The sequence below is a fragment of the Hipposideros armiger genome, unplaced genomic scaffold, assembly GCF_001890085.2.
Source record: "Hipposideros armiger isolate ML-2016 unplaced genomic scaffold, ASM189008v1 scaffold_99, whole genome shotgun sequence".
Classification (NCBI taxonomy): domain Eukaryota; kingdom Metazoa; phylum Chordata; class Mammalia; order Chiroptera; family Hipposideridae; genus Hipposideros; species Hipposideros armiger.
In genome coordinates this window covers 2,893,382-2,910,146 of record NW_017731449.1, presented here as the reverse complement: position 1 = coordinate 2,910,146, position 16,765 = coordinate 2,893,382, and the positions used below count along the sequence as shown (strand labels likewise).

Genomic DNA, 16,765 nt, shown 5'->3' with positions numbered 1-16,765 from the left:
ATTTCAGGAAATACGAGGCCCTCATTTAGATGTTTATCAAATGCCTACTGGGCCCCATGCTAAGTATAGGATAATGAGCAGTTTTCACTTGAGAGGACTGCTTGGGAAATGGGTCCTTAGGAAAATAAATGCCAAAAGGTGAAGGTAACATTTCTGTAGAGAAATTGAATGGGATTTTCATGTGATGAGCGGTAAATGGCACAATGAAAACCTTTACAGAGGATGTTTGGGGCGGAGCCAGCTAAGACCCTAGGTCTCGGCTGTGCTGTCAGAGCTCTCCCATGTTTCAAGGAGAAAGATGAACTGAAATGCTTCACTGTGGATAGAGTCACAGAGGTTGAAATAGTGTCATGGGGCCTGAATTGATAGACTTAGAATGGCTTGAAGACAGCCTCTTAGAAGAGTTGAGTGGAAGCTTGAATCACTTTTGTTGGTATGATAAAGAACTCCAGGACTGCAATGTGACCAGAGAGAGGGAGCTGGGTGACAATACAGGCAAAAAACCCCACCACACCTGAACTTGGGCAGTGCTACTGAAACTAGAGAGAAGAGACCCTTGGAATGTGGTCCCAACTCTACTTTGTGGCTAATTCTATGAGAACGGGGAATTCTCTACCAGCTTGGAGAGTAAACTTATCTTTAATGCTTCTATTAGATCTTCTTCTTTAGAATATTTTGTGAACTTCCCTGATAAACATCCCCTTTTGAACATCTAAAGAGCAGGAACCATTCAAACTCTGAAAAAGTGACGTTGAGCAGCACTATATTTTCTATTCAATATCCCTTTATAAGAGCTTAACAATAGCTCGTGATGACAGAGTTAAAGTGTGAGTGCAGAGAGTATGAAAAGCCCTTAGTGACACCATTTTCTAACTCAGCGACCTTGGGAAAGTCAGTTCAATTTGCTTTAATGCTGGATTCTTCCTCTGTACAATGGAGATACTAGAAGGCCTGCAGACCACATCTGGCCCACTGCCTGTTTTTGTAAATAAAACTTTACTGGAATATAGCCACACTCATTAGTTTATGTATTGTGTATGGCCGTGTTTTCCCTACAATGGCAGAGTTGAGCAGTTGCCACAAAGGCCATGTGGTCTGTAGAACCTAAATTGCCCTTTGCAGAAAAAGTATGTTGACCATTTCTATAAGGGAATACACTAGTCTTGTTACCTAAACCATTTTGTCATCTATATAGTACCATACCATAAGCTATGGTACTTTTATTTAATTATGTAAAACCCTTGGTAGCCCACAGAGCATATACTATAATGGAGTATGGCCTGTGAAAATATATCAATGGCCCAAATAAAAATTCAGTTGTCAGCATTTGTAAAATGGAAAAATTATAACAATACTCACAGTGTCATGGTTTCATTGCACAGTCCCTGAAAAGCATTTGCAGGGATTGAAGTCATGTAAAGGTTGTCTATGATTTCACTGCAAGAGAGGAAGAAAAACCTGTAGTGAAAAAAATGCATTCTGGTGCTGGGCTCTTACTGCAAATATGCACTTAAATAAATAACCTGACACAATTCATTTGAATCTTATTTCTTTTTAAGTTTCATTAACCTTTCTTAGCTGGTGGCTCAGAGGTCCAGTGAGGTGGTGAGAACTATCCTAGGTGGACATAGTCTTATCACCCCCAAATGTACAGTAAGTGAGAGAGCTTTGGGTGTGGGCTGAGGTCCCTGATTTAATCTTTATCAGCAAGGAGAGCAGGTAGGTCTCAGAGACTTCTTGTGAATCTGTGACAAATACTTTGTCCACAGCAACTAGAGGTTTTGTGTGTGTGTGTGTGTGTTATATGGAACCTCTAAAAATGGTTGGTAGAACAGGATCAAAGGGTTTCATTTCATGAGTATTTCTAAAGTGCACTCCACTTGCAAAACACTTCCAGGCAGATGTCCCTGGAGAACATTTCTGTGCCAATCTAGTTGCTGGAAGACTACCTATATTTTAAACTGCGATCTTCTGCAGCGAAGAAGCATGGTCAATCTTTTTCCTAGCAAAATCCCAAGAGTGGGTCCTATCACTCCACGTTTTGCTGACTCTGTAGTGCAAAAGCAACTTGTAACTCTCTCTGCATGTGTCTTTTCACTTCTGTACAACTAGGTAATACATTTGACTGTGTCATGGGTTTTGGGACAGAGCACATGGCCACCAATCAGAAGTCACAGGAAGTAGTTTGAGCACCACTAGTGACGGCTCCTTGGGACTCTGCTCAGACAAGCAACACTTAGGTTTTCTATTCCTCAGTTTCCTCGTTTGTAGATTGGAAAAATTATGACTTCCTTTTATGCCTTATTGGGTGGTTGAGAGGAGCAAACTTGATAATGCATGAGAAAGTGTTTGAAAAGCAATTAAAAACTATGGGAAAAATAAAGTATCATTATCATCAAATTTTCCTTCTATTTAATCATTCCTATTAGGAAACAAACATGCCATAATTTCTCCCATTAAATAAAAAACACAAAAAACCTTTTCTCCTGACCCATTATCCTCTAATTATGGAGACATTTTCTGCTCCCTTTAAACAGTAAAACCTCTCAAAAGAGTTTGTTATGACCACTCTCTCTGATTCTCCCACTCTGATTCTCTCTTTAGCACATGCTAACCAGACTTCTCCACCAACAGCGCTCCACTGGAACTGTCCTTGCAGCAACACCAATGCCCCACGTTGATAAACCCAATGGCCATTTCTCAGTCCTTGCCTTCTTTCACCCATCAGTGCATTTGTCACAGCTGGTCATTGTTCCCTTCTTGAAATAATTGCTTCACTTGGCTTCAGCCAGCCCTCATGGCTGCACCCTCTTCCTTGTAACTGACAACTAAAACATTGCCAAACATTGCCTGTGTGCATACTTACAGTATAAAGAATACATAAGTGGAATAAACTTTGGTCAGGTCAGGGAATACTCTAAGGCCAGTGTTGACAATGCCGCTAAAGTAATGAAAAAGAAGGAAAAAAAGAACAGGAATTTGGTAAGAAAATTAGCACACAGCAATTAGACTAATGTAATAGCTGAAAGCATGTGTTCAGACTGGAGTCAAATCCTAACTCCCCCACTAAGTATCTGAGTGACCATGGGCATATTCTAACACTTGGATGGGATGGCGTTCCCTTCAGGTGCAAGTATCAAATCCAGCCCACCAGTGTCAAAACATCTTTTCTCTTCAGAAGATTCTGGGGATTGTTTGAACCAAGTAGGATTCCTAGAAATTCAAGTTCCTTTCTCTCTCTCTCTTGCTCTAAAATAAGGAGAGGATGAGGCAGGAAGACAATAATTACCCAACTCCCAGCCAAGCTTCCGCTTTCTAACTCTACATTATACTGTGTTCATTATTTTGCCAAGAATTGTTTTCCCATGGAGTACATGGCAGCAGTACCATCTAAAAAACATGTCCAGGCAAGGAAGGACACCAGTCAAAATGTCTTCACTGTCCAGAGTTTGTGGCAAAATGTCAAGATTAAAAGATGTGCACAGAACAGCCTGAATAAAAAGACCTCTCAGGCTCCTGATACCTGCCAGATTTAGTTGTTTTAACATTTGTTGCAGCTACTAGAATGCAGGTAGTGGAAGGAGAGATTTTTAAAAAAAATTTTGAGAGGTTTGGCATGGCCTGGTGTGAGACCTAGACACCACCAGTAAAGCCTTAGAGACAGTCTGCCAGTAGAAAAAACTCTCGTTCCACGGGTGTACCGTCTAAGGCAAATTCTGACCTCACTCCCTGCAGCAGGGAAGGCATGGGCCTTGAAGCGGAAGTGGGAGCCAGAGATCTCAAAAAAGCAAATGGGACATTGCAGATAACAAAGGAGAGAGATGAGATCCCATAAGGCATATTTGAAGAACAGTAAAAAAAAAAAAAAAGTAGTTCAATTGCTATAGCTGTTTATATGGAAGAATGGGGTGGTCGTGGGGGCGGGGGGTGTGGGGAGGCCCAAGACTTAAGTGGGAACCATATAGGAAAGGGCTGAAAATGCCAGAGTAGGGACTTTGACCAGGACCTCTCTATCCTTCAAAACCTCAAACAAGTTCATCTCATTTTTGACTTCTCCTCTAGTTACCTGTACCCCCAAGTAATGTGCACCTGTCATTTGTCACTTATGATTATTCTGCGGTACAAGAGGAACTTTTCAATTTCATATATAGTATCTTCCCCAATTACATTGTAAGCTACTTGAAGGCAAGGACAATGTTTTATTATCCTATGTGTTCCCCACAGAGCCTTGCACATAGTAGGGGATCATTATATTAAAGAGTTATTGATTGACTGAAATGCAAAGTCCATGCAGGAGTGATGGCCTTGTCCCATAAGTTTTTATTACTCCCCATGTACCCCTTCAGCCACATAACCCATCAGTATCCTCTGCTGTTCTCCCTGCATCTCTCACTCCTACCTCTTCAATGCTGAACTATTCTTAGTTTCCCAAATAAGCCATGTGGTTCCACACCTTTATGTCTTTGCCACACTCTTCCATCCACTTGTATTTTTCTTCCACCCCAAACCACTTCTTTCCCTGGATAACTTCTATTCCACATTAAAGACTTATTTCATGAAATATATATGCATATATACTTTTATTTAACATCTCCAGGTGGAAATGAACTATGTCAAAAGTGATCATTCTTCGGTATTGGGGTTAAGGTTGATTTTTTTTCCCCCTCATAATGTTTTTGTGTTCTAACCTCTTACGATGCATGTGAGTAGGAAAGAAGGAAAGAAGGGAAGGGTTCTTCCAGCTGATGCCTAGAGGACCTGAGGCTATACATACACATCCACTAAACACATTTCTGTGGAGCACCCACTCTGTGCTAGTCAATAAAGTTGCCATAGAGAACAAAATTGTTGTGGTCCCTGGTCGCATGGAGGTTATGGTTAAGATGTCACCAAAGCAAAGCAGTAAGTGCTGTTCCTTCCCTCTTTGTCCCCTCAACCTCCAAGAGATTGGATTTTTCCCTTTTGTAGCTTTTTTTTGGTGTGTGTGTAACAGTCACTCTCATATTGTTGTGATACCCATTTTCTAATAAAATTGACCTGTGGGCTGTCAGAGTGATTTGTTTTATTCTGTTATACTCCATTTAAAGACTACATATACATGATGGCATTTTCTCTCTCATGTCTCTGGGAGCAGGTCTCTGGTCCCAGCACTATGTGCTGACTTTTGAGAAGGTTTTTTAAAATGTGGATCATTTCACCTGGCGTGGGAAAGGGTGGGGAGTAAGTCACAGGGTATGATTTGCTCTGGGTCTTACACCACTAAAATGATCCTGGCCCACATCATCCCAGGGAGATTCCTGGCAGGCAACAGCATTATAATTCTCTAGAAAAAAAAAAAAAGGATTGGCGAGCAGTTAATACTTACAGGAACTTCAGAAGAGGCAGCTCTTTCAGGGCACCAGGGTCTATGTAAGCTAAGCTCTTGGCATTCCGAATGTCTCTGGAAAAGTCACAAGGAGCACACTCACCATAATACATCTATTTCTGCTTTTTATCAAAGATAAAACAACAGAAATCAGGTTTAACAAATGTCCATGAGAAGAATACATATTTCTGTGGCACCCCAAAGACTGTCCCATTAGCAACCAAGTCTCCTGGCTCCTCACAGGGATGCAATAGTTCAGCCCTCTCACGTCACTGACTTCGTTTCAGTCCATTCGAACTTCTGGACAACCTTTCTCCTAATTGCCATCTCAGGGCCTTAATAAATAGGAAAGGAAAGCCTCTCAAATGGTTTGCGGAGGACAGGAATCTTTATTTTTCACAATAGTGAGGATCCTGGCCCTGGAATGGGAGGTTGAGTGGATTTGATGGATGGCAGCGAGGCAATAGGACAGTGACGGTCTCCGTCAGCTGCTCCTTCAGCGGAATGGATGTGGTGAGTCTCAGCAGTTGACCTGGGTTTATTTTTCTATGTCAGTAATTTAAGACAGTTCAGCATGTGTGATGTGATATCATGTATATCTGTAACTTACGTAGATATGTTTATATACATGCTAATCAAGATACACAGTTAGCACTGGTGAAATTAGTGACTGTTAGAAATAGGCTCTCATTGGTAAAATTAAATATATTCAACATATGTAGATTGGTTAAAAGGGTTTCCAGGCATCTCCCCTGCTAATAGGAAGAAGACAGAGGAACCCAGTAAGACCTGTAGCCTTTCCTCTCTGGGATGGCACACTACTCTTGATTCCTAGGGGAACCTACATTTAGTTGTTGACAGTAACAATTAGAAGACTTAGGATCTGGCCTTTGGAATTTTAATTTTAATAATTTTATTGAAGGGGAATTTGTATAAAATCCATGCATTGCAGGTATACAATTAGATGATTACTGGTAAATTTACAGAACTGTGCAAACATCATCACAGTCCAGTTTTAGAGTATTTCTATCAATGACAAAAGTAACCATATACCCACCTGCGTGAGTTCCCACCCCCTCTGCCATGCCTAGGAACCACTAATCTACTTTCTGTCTGATCTAGACATTTCCCTCATCTGGACATTTCATATAAATGGAATCATAAATATGTATGTAGTCTGTGTATGTCTGGCTTCTTGCCTTTAGCATAATGTCTGTGAGGATCATTCACACATAGCAGGTATCAGTAGTTTGCTCCTTTTCATTGCCTTGTAGTCAGATGGACCTGAGATCAAATCTAGGCTCTGCCAATTCTGGCTATGTGACCTTGGGCAAGTCCCTTGACCTCTTTGAGACACCTATTTCGTAGGAATCTTGTGAGGATTCATACCTATAATACCTATAAGGAGTTTGACCTGTAACCTAGCACAATGTGAAGACTCTATAAAATGATAGTTTTGTTATTGTTTTTCTCCTAAGTGGAATGAAAGCTAGAGCAGACATCAGGGACTTGGGTTGGAGGGGCTGCTATATTCCTACAAAATGTAAAATCAAAACAACAACAAAACACTAGGTTTGGTATTTGACTAAGGATGTTGAGTATGAAACTGACTTTGGAAAAGAGAGGATGGAATTAACTCTGAGAACAGAAGCCATCTACCCTTTCCCCCACCTCAGCTTACTGTCTAAACTCTATATTAATATAACCTTACTGGCCCATTGCCTTCATTAACATAACTTTTGCCCAGGCAGGTAACTTTATTGTTCATTATGGGAACTTCTTGAAAGACCTCTCAATGCTTCAACAGAAAGCATCAACCACAGTTTATATGCCAAGGTTTTTAGAACCCCACACCTCAAAATCTTTGCCTTGCTGTTTCCACTAATTCTAAACTATCATATCATGATCTTTATCCAACCAGGACCCTGCATGGAAAGACCCATTTTAAACAAGGTTTAAAATTTTGTCCTGGTTTGAAACTAAAAGTCCTGTATCCCTGGAATGCCCTCTGTCCCGGGCAAACTAGGACGGTTGGCCACCTTACTGCACAATCTCATAACTACCCCACCCTGCCCTTCCCAGAGACGATGAGGCAGTAAAGGTGGTGCTTTCTCTCTGCGTGGTGAGGAGTAAACTCCTTGCCAGAGCTTTCCATTTGGGGAGGAGTGTTCAAACTCCTGTCAGAGACAGTCAAATGTAAACTATTTGGAGAGTTTGGAAAATGACGTGTGGTTTGCAGTCTGGAAAATTGTTCCCTAAGAGACTATCATTGAACAAGCAGATTTCAGTGAGTGGCCCAAGAAAATTAACATAATGAAATGAAGTGCAGCCCATCTGAATGAGCTTTAGAGGTGGTGAATAAAAGGGAGACGAGGCACTGCGGGTGGATACTGTAAGAGAAGGAAGAGGTGGGAGAGGCTGCAAGGAGAGATGGGGGACGCCAGAGATGGATTTCTGGGGGGAAACGTAAGCGTTAAAGGAAAGATGACCAAGAAGATACCACGAGAAAACTCCAGGAAAAGGAAGCTGCTTTCTGAGGTAAGAAGACAGCTCGACAAGTGACTTTGCTTGCTGGTGACTTTAAAAAAAAAAATCTATGCTGAGAGAAAGATAAGCTCTGTGTGATATCACTTGTATAGGGAACCTACAAAAAGCTGAACTCAGAGAAATAGAGAGTAGAGTGGTGGTTACCAGGGCCTGGGAGATGGGGAATGGAGAGATACTGATCCAAGGGTACAAACTTCCAGTTATAAGAGTAAGGAATTCTAGGGACCTAATGTGCAGCATGGTGACTATAGCTAATAATACTGTATTATATATTTGGAAGTTGCTAAGGGAGATCTTAAATGTTCTCAGAAAAAAGAAATGGTACAGGGGGATGGAGGTGTTACCTAATGCTATGGTGGTAATCATTTCGCAGTATATAAATGTACGAAATCAATGCACTGTACACCTTAAACTTACAGTGTTATATGTTAATTACAGCTCAATAAAGCTAGAAAAATAAAACCTCTACTGAAGGAAGGGAAGGGAGGGGGGCATGGACTGCCAGTAGTTGAGCTAAACGGAGACAATGTCAGAAGTGAATGCAGCTGCTAGAACCTTTTCAAAGGTAGAAAGCAAGGAGGACTAGAGGTTAAGTACCACAGCACCTCTGAGAAGAAGGGAAGGGAAGGGTGAAAGAAGAGTCCAAATTTGAATGAGTTCCAAGCATGCCTAAGAGGGTGAATTTTGCATCACACAATCCTGGGTTAAGCAATTATGGCCCAAGCATGCAGGAGGGCTAATTATATTGCCAGGGAGCTGGGACGCTGAGGGAAAGAAAATCTGTATGCAATTGTAGTACAGTGAGTTGGAATGGAGATGCCTCCAGGGTATGAACCAAAGCTGAAGATGGCAGTGCCTCTGGCCCGAGTGACTGCATGGGGAAGGGCTGCCCTGATGACCTGACCATCCACCCAGTGGCAGACACTTTAGCCCAGGCTACACCCAAAGAATATGGGAAATCAGCAAGGTGAGAAAAGGGAGTTCTCAGGTCGGGAAGAGAGGGGCAAAAAGAGGGGAAGGAAGGCTTAAAACCCTTCTAATTAAGGGACTTTCCAACTACTGATTTTCTTCCATTGTCCTCTGTCCCCTTCCCCACCTCAATTATTCCACAGACATAAATTAGATCATGGCATTTGACTGTGATCCTCTCGGCCTTAGAGATATTGTCCCACACCCTGAACATGCCCAGCCCACAAGTGAAAAGTGACAGGCGGGGAAACAAACTGAAGACGGTCAAGGAGCCGAGTTGGCTTTTCACCTGCAAAGTTAGATGGGGCCAAGGGAGAGGAGAAAACCTCAGACATGCGTGCGCAGGGCAAGGAGACCAAGTTAAAGTGAGGCATCTGAAGAGAACAGAAGCTGCCCCATAGTTGGACTTTTAAGAAACAAATGCAATAATGTGTAAGATTACATTGTTTAGAATGAATGAGAAGCTAATGAGAACATGAGCCAAAAACCTAGCTCTCAGCCAAGCCCCAGCTTCTTTTTAACTAACTCTACTTTCATTTTGATTTTCAGTTTTTTTCTAGTCCACTTTTAAGTGCCAGTAGTTCAGAAAAATGGGAGGCAGGCCACTCTGACTTTCACTAGGTCTGCTCGCTCTGGTGAGTCAAGGGGGAGAGATTCATTAAAATTAAACGAATAGCTGTTGGACGTCCATTACGTGCAACTTTACCCTGCCCTCTGGGAAATACAGGGAAGTAGAAACTATTTAACGACTTTATCAACAGGATGTGGATATACTGGCAAAGCCATAACTGCATTATTTTAAATACTTTAAATGCTGTACAGCACTAAAGTGAAAACTGTGATTGAGAATTAGGTAAATTAATTTTAAAGTAACATTTTATGATAGGCTTTCATCACATAATAAATCACCCATGTATTTTAACAGCAAGTGTTAATTTCAAGATGAATGCCTATTGAAGGAAACTTTAACTTTTAAAAAGTTTATTTCAACTGACTATAAAGATAACATGTATACAGCATAAAAATTTTTTAAACACATTCACATCAAAAATGTGAAATCTCCCATCATTCCATGATCCAAAGAATATCATGTGTTTTTTTTTCTCTCTGTAAGTAGGTATACCTTGGTTTTTTGTTTTGTTTTTGTTTTTTTTAATATCATTATGTCAAAAGTATCTCCTCTGGGATTAAATAGTCTATGACAACAGATTTCTAACGGTTGCTCAGTATTTCCTGTTAGCCATTCTCCTAGCTAAGCATTTGAGTAATTTCCAAATTTTTGCTATTATAAGTTAACTCTGAGACAAATGGCTTTTTTATGTAAGTTTTTTCTCACTCCTCTGTTTATTTTAGTAGGGAAAATTTATAGAAGTAGAATTACTGGGTCAAAAAGTATGATGTCTGTCAAAGTTCTTGGAATATATTAGATCCTTAGCTTTTAAAGACCTACTTTTTTTTATTAAATTATTTTTTATTATGAAATACACATTTTTTTAGAATTAGTTTCTTAAAGACCTACTTAATTAGGCTAGTCACTCACATTTCAGTAAAAACCTTTAAATTCACAGAATACATTATTTCCTACATTATCAAGGCTTTTCAATAAAAGGAATCTTAATTATTCTACTTTGATAATTATCAATGAAGTATTTCACTACTAACATTCCATTATGTAACTGGGGAAAAATAATCTGTAACAGAGAGGTGATAGTCATGATTTTGATTCCTCTTTTAATTTACTGAGGAATTAAAAATAGTAGAAGCTAAGTCATGTAGAGTTTATAAATGTTCAGACTTTTGAAGCAGATTGAGAAAAATGTAAGTTTATCAGCAGATTTTCCACTGGAAAAAGGACATTATAAAGATGATTTTCCAAATTGCCCAGAAGACATTGCTATTTCTATGATTGTAATGCAATGACCAGGACTAAGATAGATACTCTTGAAACCTCCTGTAAATCCACTGGATTCAATTTAGTGAATCGGTGAAATTAAGTCTTATCACATTACCTGCCCAAAATCACACATTTTCTTACCAAGTTTCAAAAATTTTATTTACTCGTGATTTAAAAAACAAAAATCTACATAAAAGTAAAAACATCCCTGTGAGGTCAGCATTTTCTTTAATTATTTCTGCTTTTAATTAAAGCGATATTATGGTTTGGCATTGGTTTTGGAAGCAGACATGCTTGGTTTCAAATTCTGACTATAATTTCTTAGTTGAGTAAACTTGGGCTAGCGCCCTGTCATGTGTGTATTATCATCTTCATTTACACAGTGGAAACTGAGGCTTAGTGAGATTAAGTAGGACAGAGTATGTGAAGCACTTTTAGCAGAGTGCTTGCCCTTAAAAGGCATTCAGTAATTGGTAGCTATTATTATTATTATTATTATTATTTTAAAGATTTTATTGGGGAATTGAGGAAGGGGAACAGTGTTGGGAAATTGGGGAAGGGGAACAGCCAAATTGTTGTCCTTCAATCTTAGTTGTGGAGGGTGCAGCTAGCTCAGCTCCAAGTCCAGTCGCCATCTGGCCACCCATCGGCAGCTCACTGCAGCTCAGTTCAAGGTGCCATGTTCAATCTTAGTTGCAGGGGGCGGGCACAGTCCACCATCCCATGCGGGAGTTGAACCAGCAACCTTGTTGTTAGGAGCCTGTGTTCTCACCAGCTGAGCCATCCTGCCACCTGTTGGCAGCTCAGTGGCAGCTAAGCTCGGGTGCAGCTCACTGGCCCATGTGAGAATGAAACTGGTGACCCTGTTGCTCAGAGCTCACACTCTTAACCAACTCTCAGCTGGCCCTGGTAGCTATTATTAATAAAAGTAACAACACAAACCATCTCTATGTTATTGGCTTCTTTACAGAGAAAGTGAAATAGAAGATGGAAGTGGTCAGTGTTTTGTCATTTTACAGGTGTAAATCTTTATCAGGTGCACACTTTTGGGTCCAAACAGTATCCCAGCTGAAGTTTAAAACCCAGGAGAACTGATTTGTATCCACTTAGGACCCTCAATAATTTATAGGGAAACCTGCCATTCTTGTAGTTTTCTCTTACAAATCCTCAAAGTCTTTTACCCATCATTAACAGACATATAATTGCCACCTCTTCTGGCTATCAATTTACCACAAAATAAATGGCTAAAACAACAACATTTTATGATAGTTCCCAATTTTGTGGATTAGGATTTGAGGCAGTGCTAAACTGGGTGAATCCAGGTGGTATCCACTGGGATCACTGGCTGGTATTTAGCTGGTGTCTGGATCAATATGGAAGGTCTGAGATGGTTGTGCTTCTATGTCTGGGGACCATTAGAAGGTTAGGCTCAGCTGGAGCCTTCTTCACCTCCATGTAATCTAAGGCCCATCCATATGGTCTTCCCATAGTTGGACTGTTATTGCCTTCCAGAACCCCAAAATTATCCATCAGTAGTGGTGGTGGCTTGGGTCTATGCTGCACTCTTCATTGTACTTACATGTGAGTCACTTTAGTCAAATTGTAGAAGGAATGTGATTCCAGCCGCTGCAGAGTTGCATCGACAGATAAGTAGCTGAACGTCACAAAAATATAAGACAAAGTAGAGAGTTAGTGGCATTATAAACTCCAAACATACTATTAATTTTGATGTAACTTCTTTGTCAGGGGGTTCCCTTCACATACACAGATCTCATGGCTGCTCCCCAATTATGTTAAAATGAGTTAATACTTTTTTCAGATCCTGTGATACCTGAAAGTTTCCCAATACATTAAATCCTATTCATTCTTCCAGTTTCATTTAACTGATACTTCCTTCAGAAGCTTTCCCCAAATTTCCTGATTAGTTCAAATTTCTCATAGTATATCCTCATAGCACCGTGAACTTCTTCTTTCACTAATTATCATAGTGCCACTTGGATGATATTTAATTGACATTGTCTCATTAACCTGAAAATTCTCTGAAATGGACAACTGTGTCTTTTTCTGTTGGCCATTTAAATCTTGAGTCCCTTTCACAGTGCTTGGCGTGTAGTAGACTCCCAATAAGTATGTGTGAAGTGAATGAATGACTAAATGAATGAATAAGTGAATTTACTCAAAACAGAAAATGAAAGATGTTAGAAAAGAACTCAAGAATGAATAAGAGGCATTTTTAATGGAGGAGGTAATAGTATGGGATTAGAGATGTAGTTTTAAAGATGAGGAGAAATCTATAATGCCCTAGTGGAACATTCCATAGGGTGGTGACTACATGTTATCTAAAGACTTTTCTTCTTGATTTTAATGAGGCTGAAAATTCAAGGTTTGTTTTGAACTTTGTAAGCAAAAGATAACTCAAAAATTTTAAGTACTAAAAAGGAGAAAGGAGAAACTTCTAACTATAACTAACCACAAGAATACATAAGGATCATATGTTTCAAATAGTCTCCTCAAATTCCATCATGTAATGAGAATGATTAATGTAACCAAATTCTTTTTGTTGTGAGGTTTTTCTATGATATTTGTGAAAATTAATGATTAACAGATAGTGTCCACCTGTAGCCATAGCAGAGATTCTCAACTCTGGCCATACAATTGAACTACCTGGGAGGCTTTTAAAACATGGAGATGTCCAAGACTCGGTCCAGGATAATTAAGTCAGTGTTTACGAGGGATGGGAAAACGCTTTATTTTTACAAAGCTTCTCAGATGATTTGAATGTGCAGGAAGGGCTGAGAACCACTGGCCTATACTTTGAATTCAATCTGCCTATACTAATGAAATTGAATAATTTAATTAACACAATTTTTTAAAGAGAAACTCTTACTGTTCTATTTGAGTTTTTACCATGGTCATTGTTAGTATTCTAAAGGTCCTGTGCTTTGTGTTTTGAATGATCTATTTTCTAAACAATTATCCTTTGATTTATCAGGCCTCCCAAGCTATTGCCACTTGGGGATAACATTACATGAATTATTTTGATACAAATATCATATCTCTAACATAGGGGAGACAATCGAAGACACTGGAAAGAATTAATTTATTGTGTAGCGATTGTGGGGAAGTATAATGGATGAAGCTGAGCCATCTGAAAGACAAGATGAATTTTAAAAGCTGCAAACTTGTTTATGTAACTTTGCATCATATCCATGGCTCCCAATTTTCTCCTGAATTTCTTAGTTTAGAAGTGTGAAGCTTCCTCAAGGTTTAAGTGGGATATAGTCATGCAGCCCATGTCATAATAACTGAAGTTCCAGCCAACTGAATGATACCTCCTTAGAAGGCTTTTATAGCTTGGTTGTGGAGCCAACACATAGGAACCATTTATTCATCGGGACGAAAGGACTGATTCCTTGCTTGCTTATCCCATTTTTATAACCAGGAAAAATCAGATTCTACTTTTTCCTCAAATTTCTCCTGACCATTTAAGTCTTATGTAATCACTGGGGTGACCATATCACTTATCATACCAAATAGGATATTTTTGTGAGTTAACACAGAGTGCTATTAATAATTATGCCAGAATAATAGGTGGGAATTTGTACTGTCCCAGGCAAACCTACCTAGGGTCACCCTGGTGATCTCTCTCTTGTCCCCTAGATATAACACCTCTTTAACTATTATTCATGTATGTGTCTGTCCTTTCATTTAACAAATATCTATGGAACATTTACTGTATGTCAGTAAATGGGAATTGACCAAACAGACACATTCCCTAGCTTCAAGGGTCTCAAGCAGTGGGAGACACAGAGAAGTAAATGGGATAAACATGTAAGGTGATAAGTGCTCTGATGGGATTCAGGGGACCGTTAACCCAGGCTTGAGAATCTAGCACAACCTCCCAAGAGGAACCTTCAACAGGATCTTCCAATAGGCCTGTATATCTGTCAATCCTCCCTCTTTAATTGTCCATCACATTCATTTCAAATCTTCTCAAATTTCTAACCCTGCCAGTCACCCTCAATATGAGTAGATAACCTTTCAATAATTTGTAGAAAACATTAAAACCTTGAGTTGAAAATTTCTTGAAGTCCCTTCCAATAAGCCTATTAACTGACTTGCACCTGCCCCATCTCTTACTATTACTTTTTTGCTGCAGTGTGAAAGGTGACCTTTAGAAGTTCAGCCCCTCTGCTTGGATCGCATCCTCCCCTGCCTCCTTAAGGACCTCATGCTCTTAAAATTGTTCTTTCTTCACTTTTTCTTTTTAGCGTCCTGTCCACTAACTCCTTTCCCTGGTCCCAGTTACATCTACCTGTTCATGACTCTTGAGTCTGTCTCCACCCAAATATCTCCCCTGAGAACCCCTAAATACCCAGCACTCACAGTCCTCCTTGCTCTGCTTTTTGTCTTTTTACCTTATCCCTTATTCCCTTCTAAAGTAATGTATGTTTCTTTATTATGATTTTGGTTCAAACTCCTTCAAATAATTCACAGGCCCTGCACTTGCTTACCTCCAGTTTCATTTTTCTTTACAGCCCTCTTCCATTCTCAACAAAATTATTTTAATTTCACAGACAGCCCAGGCTTTTCTCTTCTGCTTGGAAGTCTCTTTCCACCTTTATTTATTTATTTAGCCAGATAACACAGATTGCAAAATACATGCCATTTCCTCCAGGAAGCCTTCCCTGACCACCTTCCCCTCCACCCCCAGCCCCTAATCTAGTAATACACCTCTCATATAAGTTTCCCACAGCACCTGTTAACTGACCCCTCACAGCACTTATTACTTTCTTAGGCTGGAAATTGGAGGCTTCATGAGTATTGTCAACTGTTGTATGTGACACATCTAGCAAAATGCCAGGCACAAAGTAGGGCTCAATAAATATTTGTTGAATGAATGAATATAGCCAAGTTGAAACACCAAATAGGTAATCTTATAAAGGAGGCGAGGGAAAAAGAAGAGCTAAAGGGCAATTTGAGGTTTTTAGCTTACTCCTTTTAGCTGTTAAAAGGAGAAGGAACAGTTTCGGGGGAAGATGAGTTTATTTTGGATATGCTGTGTATGGTGCTTGTGGAGCACCAAGTTGATAATATTTGGAAGGAAGCTTGTAATGCAGGCCTGAGCTGTAAGAACAGGTCAGAGCTAGAAATATTCTCCAGGGAATTAGTTTTATTAGGTAATAGTGAAGCTAAAGGATTGGGGGTGTTCACTCAAGAAAGAGGAGGGTATAGAGGATTATGACAAAATAAAGAAAGAACCAGTTTTAAAGGAATTGAATGAAATGAAATGAAGTGAAATGAAATAGGAAGCCAGGAAAGGAAAGTGAGGAACAGTAGCCATGGCAAGACAATAAGTAAAGGAACGAGAAAGCATATCAAGGAAACTAAAGGAGGCAAAAATATGAAAAAAGAAAGGCTGGTCAGGAAAATGAAACACTGCAGAGATGTCCAGTTACAATGGTTTCTCAGCCTCTGCACTGCTGACATTTCGGATAGATAATTCTTCGTTGTGAGGGGATATCTGGTCGTTGTACAATGTCTAGCAGATCCTTCGTCTCTACCCGTTAGATGCCAGTAGCTCCCCCACCTCTAGTTGTGACAACCCAAAATGTCAAATGCCCCTGAAATGACACAGTAGACACTCAATATAGTCATGACATGAATTAATTTAGCCAGAAGCTATACAGGGTGCTCCTGGTTGTATTGTCATTTGTTATTCCTGAATTATCTGTGTTTCTTGTCAGAATTAATTAAATGAAGTAAAGACCTTGTGTATTTTATGTACAGACATACTCTGTCAACTCAGCACAAAAGTCCTTTTTCTCCTCACTCTTGAATGTGTAACTATTTATTTTTCTATGGTTTAAAATTATTTTTAATTCTTTTTCTTTTTTTTTTTAAGTGAGAGAACTCTGAAATCATTGGCTACATTTATGGCACAATGTAAACATTTGTACTAGTGATGAAAAGTGGAAATATATGGTGAT

At 39.7% G+C, this 16,765-nt stretch overlaps 1 protein-coding gene across 1 annotated transcript in view; it reads right to left on the bottom strand.

Moving 5' to 3' along the window:
* Positions 1–16,765, bottom strand: part of TSHR (thyroid stimulating hormone receptor) — a 113,489-nt gene that overhangs the window by 37,115 nt on the left and 59,609 nt on the right. Inside the window, exons 2-5 of the mRNA XM_019646220.1 lie at positions 12,355–12,429; positions 5,366–5,440; positions 2,867–2,941; positions 1,360–1,437 (exon numbers count right to left, since the gene is read on the bottom strand). Of these exons, the coding sequence (XP_019501765.1) occupies positions 1,360–1,437; positions 2,867–2,941; positions 5,366–5,440; positions 12,355–12,429 (303 nt within the window). The remainder of the gene's footprint in view (positions 1–1,359; positions 1,438–2,866; positions 2,942–5,365; positions 5,441–12,354; positions 12,430–16,765) is intronic.